The sequence below is a fragment of the Anthonomus grandis genome, chromosome 4 (genome assembly GCF_022605725.1).
Source record: "Anthonomus grandis grandis chromosome 4, icAntGran1.3, whole genome shotgun sequence".
In the NCBI taxonomy this organism is placed as follows: Eukaryota; Metazoa; Arthropoda; class Insecta; order Coleoptera; family Curculionidae; genus Anthonomus; species Anthonomus grandis.
Window position 1 is genome coordinate 37841857 of NC_065549.1, and position 14035 is coordinate 37855891.

Sequence of the window (14035 nt, forward strand, 5' to 3'; positions counted from 1 at the left end):
TATTAGCAGACAAACATTTGTCAATCTTCCTAAGGAATTTCAAAGCGGACTTCATTATTGTCTTGCGAATAACGAGCAACCAGCATTTTGAGTACTTAATAAAATAAATTCTGTGGATTGATTAAATTGTTTATTTTTCAAACACCTTTTTACACCATTATTGTTTATAAGTATATAAACTTACATTTTTTATACACCGTTGGGTGGTCGATGTATGCCCGTAACACTATGGGATTGCCATTTGAGATACCAAGTATGATGTCCATAAAATATTCATTATTACCAGACATTTTAGTTCACTATTCGCTGGTACGTCAAGCGATTTAATTTTTTTTGGTACTGTTAAATAGACATTTTAATGCTGCTTACAATAATGTGTCACACGATGAGGATTTCCATCTGATATATCAAAGTGAGGTTAGCTGGAGGTGAGGAGGAGATGATTGACAACCAAATATAAAATTAAACGTCCCCCTGTATACCTAGATTAATGTTTTTTTTTAGGAAGTTGTTTTTTTTAGGAACATGGTTCATTTTGAAATGAAATCATTATTTTTGACGATAGGCCAAAGTTTTATATTCTTCGTAAACTTTTTATCAAAGTATGAGTAAATTTGGGGCTCGTATGGTTTAATTGGTTTTGTTATTGATTTTAGTTTGACCTTTAGCTTATTAACAATAAAATATAAATATTAAAAATTAAATAACATAATAGAAACAATTAAAAATATCTGTCTCTTGGTAAAAGGAACTTTTCATCAAGTCTTTGCTTTTTGTACAGACGGACTCTTTTTGTGTTGCCAAATACTGCCAGTAATAAAAATAATGTCGCATGAAATTATTATGTGTGATTTGATTCATTAATGCTTCCAGATATGCCTAGAAAAAAAATCCAACTTATTCCGGTCTGGGAATCTAGAAGGCTATAGCTGAGGTCCATCTCGATCTATTAATCGGTTGTTTAATATTTAATTGAAAAATTTTCTAATCTCTATTGTGGGCTTTTGTAATGAAAGCCTATTTCAAATTCACAAACTGTATGTATAATATATAAAGAACACGTTACCAACAATTATGATCAATAAATAATAATTTGACAATACGAAAATACGTTGCAATACCCTTTGCGTGTTTACGCTTGGGAATTCTAATTTATTCTGCCCGAAACTTAAAGATAAAAAAATGTAATATTCAATCGTCTCGGTGCGAAAACATTCCTTGTTTCCTTCTCCGAACTCGTCGTTAGTATGCTGACTCATAAATGCCTGACTACTATTACTACTTCGTAGACACGTGTGATATGACCGCACGGCCATCCTGTAGTCCTTGCGTCCTCGTGAGGATTCTGGAAGAAAGGAAAACAAGGTTTTTTAGACCAAGATCTAAACGCTTATCAGTTATGCCTAAGACGGCGATCAGTTATGCCAAAGATGGCAATCAGTTATGCCAAAGACGGCGATCAATTATGCCAAGATGGCGATCAGTTATGCCAAAGACGGCGATCAGTTTTGCCAAAGACGGCGATCAGTTGCGCCAAAGATGGCGATCAGTTAAGCCAAAGATGGCGATCAGTTATGCCAAAGATAGCGATCAGTTATGCCAAAGACGGCGATCAGTTACGCCAAAGATGGCGATCAGTTAAACCAAATATGGCGATCAGTTATGCCAAAGATGGCGATCAGTTAAGCTAAAGATGGCGATCAGTTATGCCAAAGATGGCGATCAGTTAAGCTAAAGATGGCGATCAGTTATGCCAAAGATGGCGATCAGTTATGCCAAAGAAGGCGATCAGTTTTTGAACGATTTTTGTACTTTCATTACATGACGACTTCATAACTTTTGGATTCTAAATGGTTTGATGTTATCCAGACTGAAGACCCCTTCGTACGGTTTCTGTGATCTTTCAGTGTGGATGTCCTCTTTGACACGATATCGATCATTTGGCAAAATTTCGACTATTCGAAAAGGCCTCCTAAACTTTGGTAGTAGCTTCTTACTTTCGTTGTTGGCTGGAAAACTAGTAACTTTTGTAAGAACTAAGTCGCCGACTAAAAAATATTGAGGTGGGGCTCTCTTTTTATTAAAGCTAAGGTTTTGATTAATTCGGTTGTCTTCGAGATTTTTAGCTGCTTTTTTGCGGCTTTTGGTTACGTCCAGAATTTCCTCATCTGACATGTTTTGTCGATTGCTGTCAGTTTTAAAGCCAGATTGAAGCCAAGAAGTAATTCTGAGGACGTGTATTGTGTGATTCGGTGTTTAGTGCTATTTATTCCCTGTTGTATTTGACCGATTTTGGAGTCCCTGACGTCGCAAGAGCATCTAAGATCACCTTATTGACCCGTTCGACCTGTCCATTCCCTCTGGGTGTGCCTACAGCTGTTGTAAACAATCGAATACCTTTACTATCTAAGTAGTTTTTAAATTCACTCAATGTAAATGCGGTTCCGGCATCTGCTATTATACGCCTGGGGTTACCCAGGATGGAGAAGAGGCTTTGTAGCTGTTTTAGCACCTGTTTAGCAGAAGTATTTGGAACTGGATTAATATAGGTAAACTTGGAAAACCCGTCCACAATAACTAACAAATATTTGTTACCATTTTCGGTTTCAACAAATGGTCCTAAGTGGTCCATGTGCAGAGTATGGTGAGGTCTAGCATACTTGGGCAAAGAATGTAGATAACCATGTTGTTTACCACCATGTTCTTTATGATAAAGACAATGTAGACAAGCGCTTATGTATTTCTTTACAAATCGATTCATTTTAGGAAACTAATATGAACGTTTAATTCTATCAACAATATCAATAGTTTTATCGAATGAAAAATGTCCGACATCATCATGATTATTTTTAACGACTTGCCACCTACAAAGTTTAGGTACTACCCATTTACGACAATACGGAGTTATTTTAAAAAACTTATTTCCACGAAGGTCATAGTTCTTAAAAATATCCTTTTTATCCGTATCATCACCACTTAATAAGATATCTTTAATATCTTTAATATCAGGGTCCAAGTCTTGCGCCTCCCGCAAATAATCATTTTTTGTTATAAGACAGATTTGAAGCTCATTTGATTCTTTTTCTGGATTTTGAAAATTCCGGCTTAATGCGTCGACATGTTGCATTTGAGAACCTGCTTTATGGCACATTTAAAATGGAAAATCTTGCAGAAATAGAATCCAACGAGCAATACGTGGAATAATTGATTGTTTATTCCAGGCATTTTTGACTGCATTACAATCTGTAAAAATAGTGAATTCATTGCCTATCAGATAATATCGAAATTTCTCCAAAGTTTTTACAATTGCCAGTAATTCTAACTCAAATGAATGATAGTTTTTCTCTGGCTCAGTCGTTTGTCTACTAAAAAATGCGACTGGATGTTCGATATTATTTGATTTTTGTGTGAGTATACCTGCATAGCCTTCTCTACTAGCATCTGTATATACAGATGTTGGCAATTTAGGATTAAAAATTGCTAAAACTGGTTTTGATATTATTTGCTTCTTTAGAAAATCCACAATTTTTGAATGTTCATGGTTCCAAGTCCATTTTGAATTTTTCTTTAACAATGATGTTAAGGGAGCCGACATGCGTGCAAAATTTGAAATGAACTTGCGAAAATATCCGACCAAGCCTAAGAATTGTCTTAACTGGTGTTTTAGGATAAGGAAAATTAGACACAGAATTGATTTTAGCGTCTGAAGGTGATGTTTTGTTAAAAGTTATTTTATAGCCAAGATAGCTTATTTTTTCCAGTAAAAAAAAAGATTTTTTTTGATTTTAATAGTTAAGCCATAATTTTTCACAATTTCCAATACCTTGTTTAGAATGTCAATACTTTCAGACAGTGTTTTGGAAGGAATTAAGAGGTCATCCAGGTATGGCCTCACTTTATAACGACGAAGAGGAGAAAATATTTCATTCATAAACCTTTGAAATTCCGAGGGCGCATTACATAACCCAAAGGGTACTCTGATATACTCATAATGGCTCTCAGGGGTTACAAAGGCAGTGTAGAGGATTGATTCTTGACTCATGGGAATCTGGTGATACCCAGAAGCAAGATCCAAGTTTGTAAAAAATTTATAGTCGGATAAATTATCGATTATTTCTTCTATTATGGGCATTGGAAATTTGTTTTTTATAGTTATTTTATTTAATGCTCGGTAGTCTACTACTAATCTCTTTTCCACATCTTTTTTGTTTACTAATAGGGCCGAACTTGAATAAGGCGATTTGCTTTCTCTAATAATTTTGGCATCAAGTAATTCTTTTATAATATTTCTAAAAATGGTTTTATCTTTTTCACTACAACGATAGGGCCTATGTACTACCGGTTTGTTTGTTGTTAATTCGATTGAAAGAGAAACTGAATGTGCCTTTCCTAGTATTTTTAGCAGTTCAAACAGGCATTCTTTATTTTTTTGTAAGGTGTCGTATAACATGTTTAAGTTGTTTGGGGATATTTGTGGGTTTATGTTTATGTGTGTAAGCCAATCGGGGATATTTTCTTTATTTTTGAAATGAAGGGAATTATCAATTCTATATGCTATGTTTTTTCTTTAAGCAATTTACTTCAATATGACCCTGAATATGACAGAAATTGCATGTCTGAAACTTATGACGGCAAACCGAACGATCATGCCCCTTTTTTCCGCAAGCCAAGCATACTAATTTTTCTTTTTCTACCCCTATTGTTCTGCTTGTGGAAGGTACTACATTTACTTTATCTTTTCTGTCATGTGAAATTGGTTTAAATTTGGAGATGTTAACGTTATGAGGTTTATTAAGAGGCAAAGATGTATAGGATTTATTTTTCAGATAAGCGCTTAGTGTATTAAGTTCTGACATATTTGATGCGTCAACAGCTGACGTTATATTATTGTCCCCAATGGCACCACAAATTAAGAAAATTTTATCGGTTTCAGAAAAATTGACTTTAAGCTTATTTATTATAGATAAATGCTTAAAATAAAAGTCGTATAATGAGCAGCCCTCAGTAGGTTTATGGTTAACAATATTCATTAATAATTTAAAAGCATCCCTTTTTAATTGAAATGTAGATGTTAAAATATTTTTCCATTTTGCCCAAGGAAACTGAGACCACCCCAACTCGCTCTCTATATAGCTATCATACCACATTTTTGCAGTGCCTTTTAGTTTATTTAAGGCTTGAAAAGTTGTTAGATTATCGGGCCATTGATAAGTGTTGGCATTGTATTGAACTATTTCTATCAAATCGATGATATCCATAGTTTTAGGGTCAAAATCGGGGATAATAGTAGACACTCTTGAAATTATACTTGGTTCTACTAATGGCTGGTCGATATACTGACGTGGAGGTGTATAACTTACAGTTTGTCTGCTGTCCCTCTTTGGTTTTAATTTCTTATGACTTTTCCTATACCTTGCGTCATTCGATGAAGTACTGGACGATGATGAACTAGAGGACGATGAAGATCGGGACCTCCTTGATCGTTTTTTTCCCATTCTAGCACCAACTTTGTACAAAACACCGCACAATATTAGTTCAACCACTTCTGATGTAGTATGCTTACTCATAAATGCCTGACTACTTTTCGTAGACATGTGTGATATGGCCGCACTATATTGAAGTGTGCCAGTGCACCATCGTACAAGAACCACATTTTGTTTCTGATAAGAGTTGCTCGTAAATCCATCGCATCGGCCATATATAATCTCCAATAATACCGACTCACATATTTGCTATAAATTGTTTATAGAAATTGTATTGAATACCGATTTTCTTTTGCCCAAAAATACTTGCTATGAATACTGTTCATAGCATACCTTGAGAAATTTGCTCCATCGATAAATAGAATGGCGTTTTCAATTAACAGACTCTGGACTAGCATTTATAAAAACCATTGGCAAATTGGCATTAGCGTCAATTTTTCTCGCTCGTACTAGTAGCAGGATAATTTTCCTTTGGCAGTTAAATGCTTTTCTTGAACAATCCATTTTAACATCATCGATTATGCCAATATACGAATGTCAGCAAGTCAGGCAGTTCAGCCATACAGACTATAATAAATTCGTATAATAACGTAACGTTTCAATCAATAATGGGTGAATTGCATACAACGCCACCCGGTTTAAACCATATAAACCAACCAAGAATTTTAATTATTGTAAACAGATATTTCAACTTAATACATTTAGATATTTTCTAGTAACAAATATGGCTAATATAAATCGTTAAATATTATGTCCGGTCCATACCACTAAGTATCTCGTAAAATAGATAAATGTCCGTTCCAGTGTCCACTACGCCAAATATTTTATCACCAGGGCCTAAGAGATAAAGGAAAGTTAAGTGGCTATTTGCAGCATATTTTATTACCGTCTGAAGTATGAAAGATTTACCTCACACTAGTAATTTTCAATGTTTCAGAAATAGTTGCCAAAACTGCAGTTTTTGAACAGGGTAAGGTAATAATTTTAAATAATGTAACTAACTTATATACACATCAAAATGATCTAAGGGGTAAAGGTATTAAAAGACAATTAGATATTTAGAAACACTGCTGAATAATAATTTCTATTATTATAATAATAAATTATCATATATTATATATATGATAATTTATTATTAAAACCAAAATTCATTGTAGGAGATTAATAATGTATGATAATTTAATGAAGTAAAATATCGACAATTGGAAATAACAAAATTAAAGAAAAATTATTAAAAAAGAAGTTTTTGTCAATAGAGGTTATGACTACCCCTGTTTTTCACCACAGCTCGAAATCGGTTTAGCATGCTCCTAATTAAATTGTCAATGTCGTGTTGCTTAAGTTACTTTGTTGATCTGGCTTACAGTTCAGCAATTTGTAACTTATCTGGAACACAATATTTGCAAATGTTTGCAATTATTCAAAACATGCTTTGTCAACAGAACTCAAACGTACTTAATAGTATTTAAGTCAGGTAAATAATACCTAAATATTGTTCTGTTTCAAAATTTTTCTAGCGGTGCTTGCAATATGCTGACGTGCATTGTCGGGCCTAAGTTTTCACTAAATTCTGTAGCGCGTGAATAAACAACGGGCTCTAGAGTTTGATCTCAGTATTCGTTTGCTGTTTAAAACCCTTCAATGAGACCCAGATTAGTCCAAAAACTTATCAAAACTCTGGTCCGAATCATTAAAGTTCCGCTATAATACTTGTCAGCTTTTTGATTGGTTGCAAGCGAGAGGCGTTGTCAAATGTTCATCACACCTTCAGTCTTCTTAAATTAGGATGTGAACCAAACCTTGACTCATTGGTAAAAAAATTGAATGATTCTTCACACTTTCAATTCTAATGCTCTTGGGTCCTTCGATCGATGCCCTGCGATCTTGCGCGATTCAACGGTACAATAATGGAGCTCTAACGGGAGATTTGGTGTAGATTGTTTTCATGTAACCTTCTTATTATTTGGGCAATGATGCTAATTTGAGGAAAATTTTGAAGCTCATTTCTTAGATGGTTGGCTGTAATATTGGGGTTTATTAACATTCAAAGCCAATAAACCGATCATGTTTAGATGTTCTGTTGGTCTTCATTGACCAGTATGTCTTTCTTTCACATCATCATCATCCTGTATCATTTCAACCACTATTAGCTGTTTTTCATGATCAAGATGTGGTCTTTGCATATTAAGAATGTTGCGCGTACAATTGAAATACTACGTCATACATCAAGTATTGGGCTCGTACATGAGCTGTTTGTATAATTATAAAGCTTATCTTTTGGATAAAACATTTCTCATGTTTTTCGATTATGGAAAATTGACATTAAAGCCGGTAGTAATTAGTACTGAATTACCTTTCTTTTTTAAACTAGCTGATCATAAATATTGTTTATCTCTACGGTAGCTTTTCTTTTACAAAGTCTATTCGCATTACTTTATACCACTATTATAGAGAGACCTGAGATTTCTAATGCCATCTTCTGATTGAATAATACAGGCATATGTCGAAATCAAGGGTCGAATCAACCAAAAATAAAATGCTGTTTTTAAGTGCTGTGCAAAGTGGTTCTTTATTTTTATATCTTTCTTCATAAGAGTGATCATGTTGAATATAACATTTAACTTTTAGAAATTCATATAAGTTAAGCTCTTAAAATTCAAATCTAATATATTATTCTGACGCAGAGATTTTATAAAAGAGCTGCAAGCCTGTTATGTCAAGATTTTTTTTGTAACTTTCTACCAATTAATTTTAAATTTCCGGGAAGTTAACATAACATTAATGAATAGTAAAGACATATATAATAATATATAAAGACATAGATATATATAATATATTATTACTGTTTCGACTATCGACTAAATTACAAACCCTATATTAGATTAGCCCAGATTTTTTAATTGGAGCATCACGCATATTCTTTGCTACTACAACCTGACAACTTCTATTCTAGCTCATCCAAGCTGAATTTTAATCTGTTTACCTTAGCCCTTTTTAATTAGACTTCACATACCGCTCCTCGATGTATTTGTTTGGTTCTTACTTTATCTCTGCTTATTAATGCTTACTTTGTTCGAGAGCTACAGTTTCAAGGGCATTTATGCAGTTTCCTAATGATTTGTGGGAACTGATTTTCCTTATTGGTATGTTCATCCTCCTCTATTTTCTACTACAGCCTTTTCTAGGACAGCCTTTGCTTGTCTCTTGATTATTCAGCTAATATACTGATTAGAAGTAAGTCTAGGAGCTTTGAACTTCCTATGCGTATTAAAGGAGCCTCTGCATTAGCAGAGAAATATTTTCGTTTATCTTGACTAGAAGATCACTTGCTTACTTACTTACTATTTACTTACCTAAATTTCAACTAATCGCCAACTTTCAACTAACGACTTTTTTGAATAATTGATAATGATTTCCTTTATTACCACATGACTATCTCAATATTTTTTTAATTTTTGGTATATTGGATAATATAGCACAGCTTTGTATTATTAAGAAGATTATTAAAGAAGTAGTCTTCAGAACTTATTCTATCATATAATAGCATATCATATATTGACTTGATTTAGCCTTCTCTTATCTTTTGATAACACTTTCGTCTAGTTTAATCTCATATTGGGCAGTGAATATTGTGTTCTTGATTAACATCTCATTCTTGCTAAAAGACTACTGAAGACTATTTGTTGCCTAGATTTGAACTAATTGTCCTTTTTCTTGAGATATACTCAATCCAGTTGCAAACAGTGATTAATGTTATTGAACGTTTTATATCTAAAAACGTTGCCTGAGTGACTTCCTTGTAAAGTGACTTTGAGAGAAGTCTGTTTAGATGTATTTTAAGACTTGCCTGTCTATTCTAAGCGTATTGATGATCGTTTATAAAAGTCTTATGTACATTTCAACAATATTTTTAAGAGTTCTCAGTAAAAGTAAGGCTTATGGGTACGTAAGACTTTTAGAGTGTTTTGCTTCGGAATAAGTATATGTGGCGCCATCCAAAAGTTTGCTTCAAAAGATGAAAAAGTGAACGCATCTCAAAAGGTAAACTATTTAAATATATACGTTCCTTTTAATTTTTATACCGTTGCGCCATCTAACATTCATGCTATAAAACAACGAATTAAGGTCTCACTAGTCGATAAGGTAAACAATTCAAACAAATATGAATTGGCAAAAAGTGACTTAAAACTAAATTGTTACATGTAGAACAATTAAAATAAAAAAAATGTGTGAAACTTAAAATTTGTGTGGCGGAATTGTATCATCGCTTAATTGTACTTGTTATTGAAAACACTACTTTATTATCACGACTTCGACCTGAAACACTGTGCATACTTTTCTAAGCTCATACATAGAAGTAATGTAGAACTTATTTTGTCTAATAGCATATTATTCATACATTGACTTAATGCAGCTATTTCTTGTCGTTTGATAAGTGTTTGGCCTTATTTGAGCCTATATTGAGGAATATTTAATTCTGCTTGTATAAACAGAATAACCATCAACTAAATTAATTCATAAATAACTTCATATGAAGATATGCAGAATTTACATTAATTGGGGGCAAGTTCAGGAGTCTTGAACTCCTTGTAACTATCTGATGATTCAGAGCATTATGTGTCATTGAGAAATATTACTATCCTGTGGTCTGCGTAGGTAAGCAAGTCAACTATTTTTCTCATCCTTGCTAGTAAACTACTTACTATTTATTTACCTAGATTTAAACTAATTGTCCTTCTTCTTGAGATATACTTAATTTAGTTGCAAAAAATGACCAGATTTTTCCTTTGCTTAAGTAATGTAATTAAACTTTTTATATCTAGAAAAGTCCAGTCAGGGTGACTTCTTTGTCATCAAGTGATTTTGAGAAAAGTCTATTTGAATCATCTAAAGTTATTTTTCTCGACCTTTCTGTCTAATAAGCGCATTGGTGTTTGCTTAAGAGTCTTATGTAGAGGGTGAAAATCGGGAATCATATGTTTTTAGAAAGTATAGTACGAAACTTGAGGTGGTTAGACTGGGGCATTTCAGTATAGATAGAGTAGAACATGGCATACTTGCATGCCATATGTTTATCCGAAATGGAGTATCAGTTATCACTACACAGCCGCTTTTTTGTACTCACTTTAATATTGGTAGGTGTGAACCGGTCTATCTCGCAACACAATTTTAAGAAGGATAAACAATTTAAGAACAGCAGGCAGTGTCATGAAAAAAAAAGTAACAAGGTCCAAAAAGAACGGAAAAACTTCTGAAAATGTAGAGCGAGTGAGAGAAGCGGTTGTTAGAAGCACTCACACGGTCAGTTCGAAAATATGCAATTAAGCTAAATATTAAACTTGAATCGGTTAGAAAAAGTTTGCATAATGACCTAAAATGTTACCTCTAAAAATTACAGATTGTCCAGCAATTAAATGAAAGAGATTTTAAATATGGTGAGGATTTCGCTACGAAAATGCAAGCACCTTCTAATGCTAATGTAGCGACGAAGCTGATTTTCATATAGATAAAGCAGTAAATAAGCTAAATTACAGGAACTGGGCTTCTGAAAACTAACAAAATATCCATACGCGACCTTTACATTCTGAAAAAGTCACAGTATGGTGTGCCATTAATTGAACTGGCATTATTGATCTATATTTCTTCGAAGAGGCTAGCCAAATTGTCACCGTTAATTCTCATCGCTATGTTCACATGATCCAACATTTTTTGAATCCAAAACTACGCAGAAAAAGGACAAGCGCAACGCATGTGTGGTTTTAGCAAGATGGTGCCACGCTATATACTGCCAATAGGATAACTCATTTCACGTTTCGGAATGTGGACTCCAAAGTGGATACCTCTCAATTTAAGATTTTTTTCTATAAAGGTATTTAATGAGTTGTGCTCATGCTCAAGCCTCCTAGCTTGATAGAATTGAAGAATACTAGTCGCCAGGAAATCCTGACTAATGATCGAACGATGTGACAGCGTGTTATGGAGGATTTCATAAAGAGGATCGAAAACTAAATCTAACTTGATCATCAACATCTTGATGACATTATTTTCCATACTTAATTCAGATTGTAAATAGCATAATATTAGCTTCATTTTCAAATCCTCCTATTACCTGTTGTCGCTAAATACATATCAACAATATTTTTAAGAGTTTTCAGTTAAAGTAAGGTTTATGGGTGTATATAACTTAGTTGTTTCCGAGTATTCAAATAAACTTTTTTCGTGGCGCCATCTAACAGCCATGCTATAACCCAACGAAATAAGGTATCACGAGCTGACAAGGTAGAACATTCAGACAAATATGAATTGATAAAAATTGATCCTTCTAGGATAATTGAAATCGAAAAATTATTTTGGAAATCATAAGCTTATGTCAATAATATCATACTATACGTGTCTTTTGATTAAAATAAATATTAGGACTAAAAACTCAATAATTACGAAAATAATTATATTTAATCTACTTACTTGGCAATTTTCGTAATTTTGTATTCGTAAAATTTATTTCAATTTATACCTATACTTTTGAGATTTAACTGTGCTTTAAATTTTAAAATGTTATACTATTGTATATCATTTACTTAAAATATTTATTATTTCTTTCAGATTTCGCGCTTGCCTAAAAAGAGTGGGAACAAGTGATGCAAACCTGGTGGGAAATCTATTTTTCAACGTCGTCCAAACTAAGTGCTTCGTTTTAAAACCGAAAAAGAAATGCGTCAGAGGCTCCTGGTGGGGAAATTGCGAGAAACACAAAATGATCAAGCAGGCAGTTCTAAGAGACAATAGATCCTTTTAAACTAATTCGTTTTATTTAGTCAACATATTACTGGGTAGTAACTAATTAATTAAAATATCTACATTGTAATGCATTTATCATGTCACATAAAGCGAGTTGTCAATTATCAATTTTATGTCAAAACTATCAATTATTAATTGTTTGTTAATTGTATTTCACTAATTGTCAATGAAATGCATACGTTTTTACATCTAAATAACATTTTTTTTATTTTAAGGGAGATATTTCAATGGGTGATTCCTTGTAAAAACATATGAGAAAACGTTTTTATAAACATGGGTCCGGAAATGCACAGTTTTCAAGATACAGGGTGATAAATTTTTTTTTAATTTTTTATTAATATTAAAAAATATATATACTCAATTCTTTTGAAATTTGGCAGTATTACTTGTTGTATTAAGAGGCTAATTTAGCACTAATTAGATTAAAATTATAAGGTCTAGTGGCGTCCCGGGGAACATCTTAGCAAATATTATTTGCAAAAAAATGTACGCCACTGCCTTTTTTCAACTTTAATATTAATCGTTTGATTAAGCATTTAAAAATAAAACTTTTTTTCCTTTTGTATTTTTTCGTATCACACTTCGTTTTCGACAAAAAAAATAAATACCGTTTTATTGCATGCCACTGGGCAAAATGGTTTATTAATTTTTGGAAAAAAAATAGCAGGTGCCTTGGAAAACAAAAAATCAAAAACATTTCTAGGAGCTTTTTATTGCAACAACAACTACAACCAATGTTGGAAATATCCACCATCAATTTCTGTACACCTTCTCATTCGACGAATCATTAAACGATGCACTCGAGCTAAAATTCGAGGTCTATTTCTCACTTCTTCGCAAGCATTTACAATTTTATTTGTTCTCTTCTATTGTTTATATGGGACTAGCATAAACCAGACTTTTAAGGTGTCCCCATAAATAAAAATCTATTGGATTTAAGTCAGGGGAGCGAGGTGGCCATTGAATTGGTCCACATCTTCTAACCCAATTTTCCCCAAAGATGTTATTGAGATGAGTTCTAACCGCTATACTAAAATGAAGAAGAGCTTCATCGGGCATAAAAGTTATTTGATTACGTACATTTAGAAGAACTCTTTCCAACAGTACGGGCAATTCTTGTTGAAGAAATTCTAAGTAAGATTCGCCCTTTAAGAGTGCGGTCCACCACGTGATAAAATCGGTTTCGAAGCGCGACAGTAGTTTCGTGGCAGGTGCAGCTTTCGCTGAAAGTAGCAACAGTAGCTGCATTAATTACCCACTCCACCGTTCCCTTCTCACTGATATATCGAATCTCGATTACCGGGGACGCAAGTCAACTGGTCTTACTTCTTGTTAGGTTCATTAACTACTTTTCATGTTATAAAGTTTTACATACATATACAGGGTGTCATTGAAATGGTGTAAAAAAATTCGGGGGGTGATAGTACTCCTAAAAATTTTAAAAAAAGTTCCTATAACTATAGGGTGGAAAATGCATATTAAGGGAGTTAGGGGCACTGAAAGGGTAAATTTAAAAAACGGTTTTTTGAAATTGTAGGCTGTAGGCTTAAAAAACGAGATAAAATTTCGAAAAAAAATCCTCTGCCATAAATTTTGACCCAAAATCAAATGGTGATACTGAAAAATAATTTGGAAAATCGGAAAGGGTAGTTTTTGCAAGGGTAGGGGGTTAATTCGTGAATAACTTTTTTTAGGGTATTTTCTTCGCAACGTGGGTTCATTTTTTAAAAACTACATACTTTTTCCTACAAAAA

The 14035-nt window shown here is 33.3% G+C and overlaps 1 protein-coding gene across 2 annotated transcripts in view; it reads left to right on the forward strand.

Moving 5' to 3' along the window:
- LOC126735783 (uncharacterized) overlaps positions 1-13836 on the forward strand; it is a 359988-nt gene extending 346152 nt beyond the window's left edge. For both annotated transcript variants that reach the window (XM_050439891.1, XM_050439892.1), the window contains exon 6: positions 12087-13836. In XM_050439891.1, coding sequence (XP_050295848.1) covers positions 12087-12279 — 193 coding nt within the window. In that variant the 3' untranslated portion in view covers positions 12280-13836. The remainder of the gene's footprint in view (positions 1-12086) is intronic.
- Positions 13837-14035: the final 199 nt, after the last annotated feature.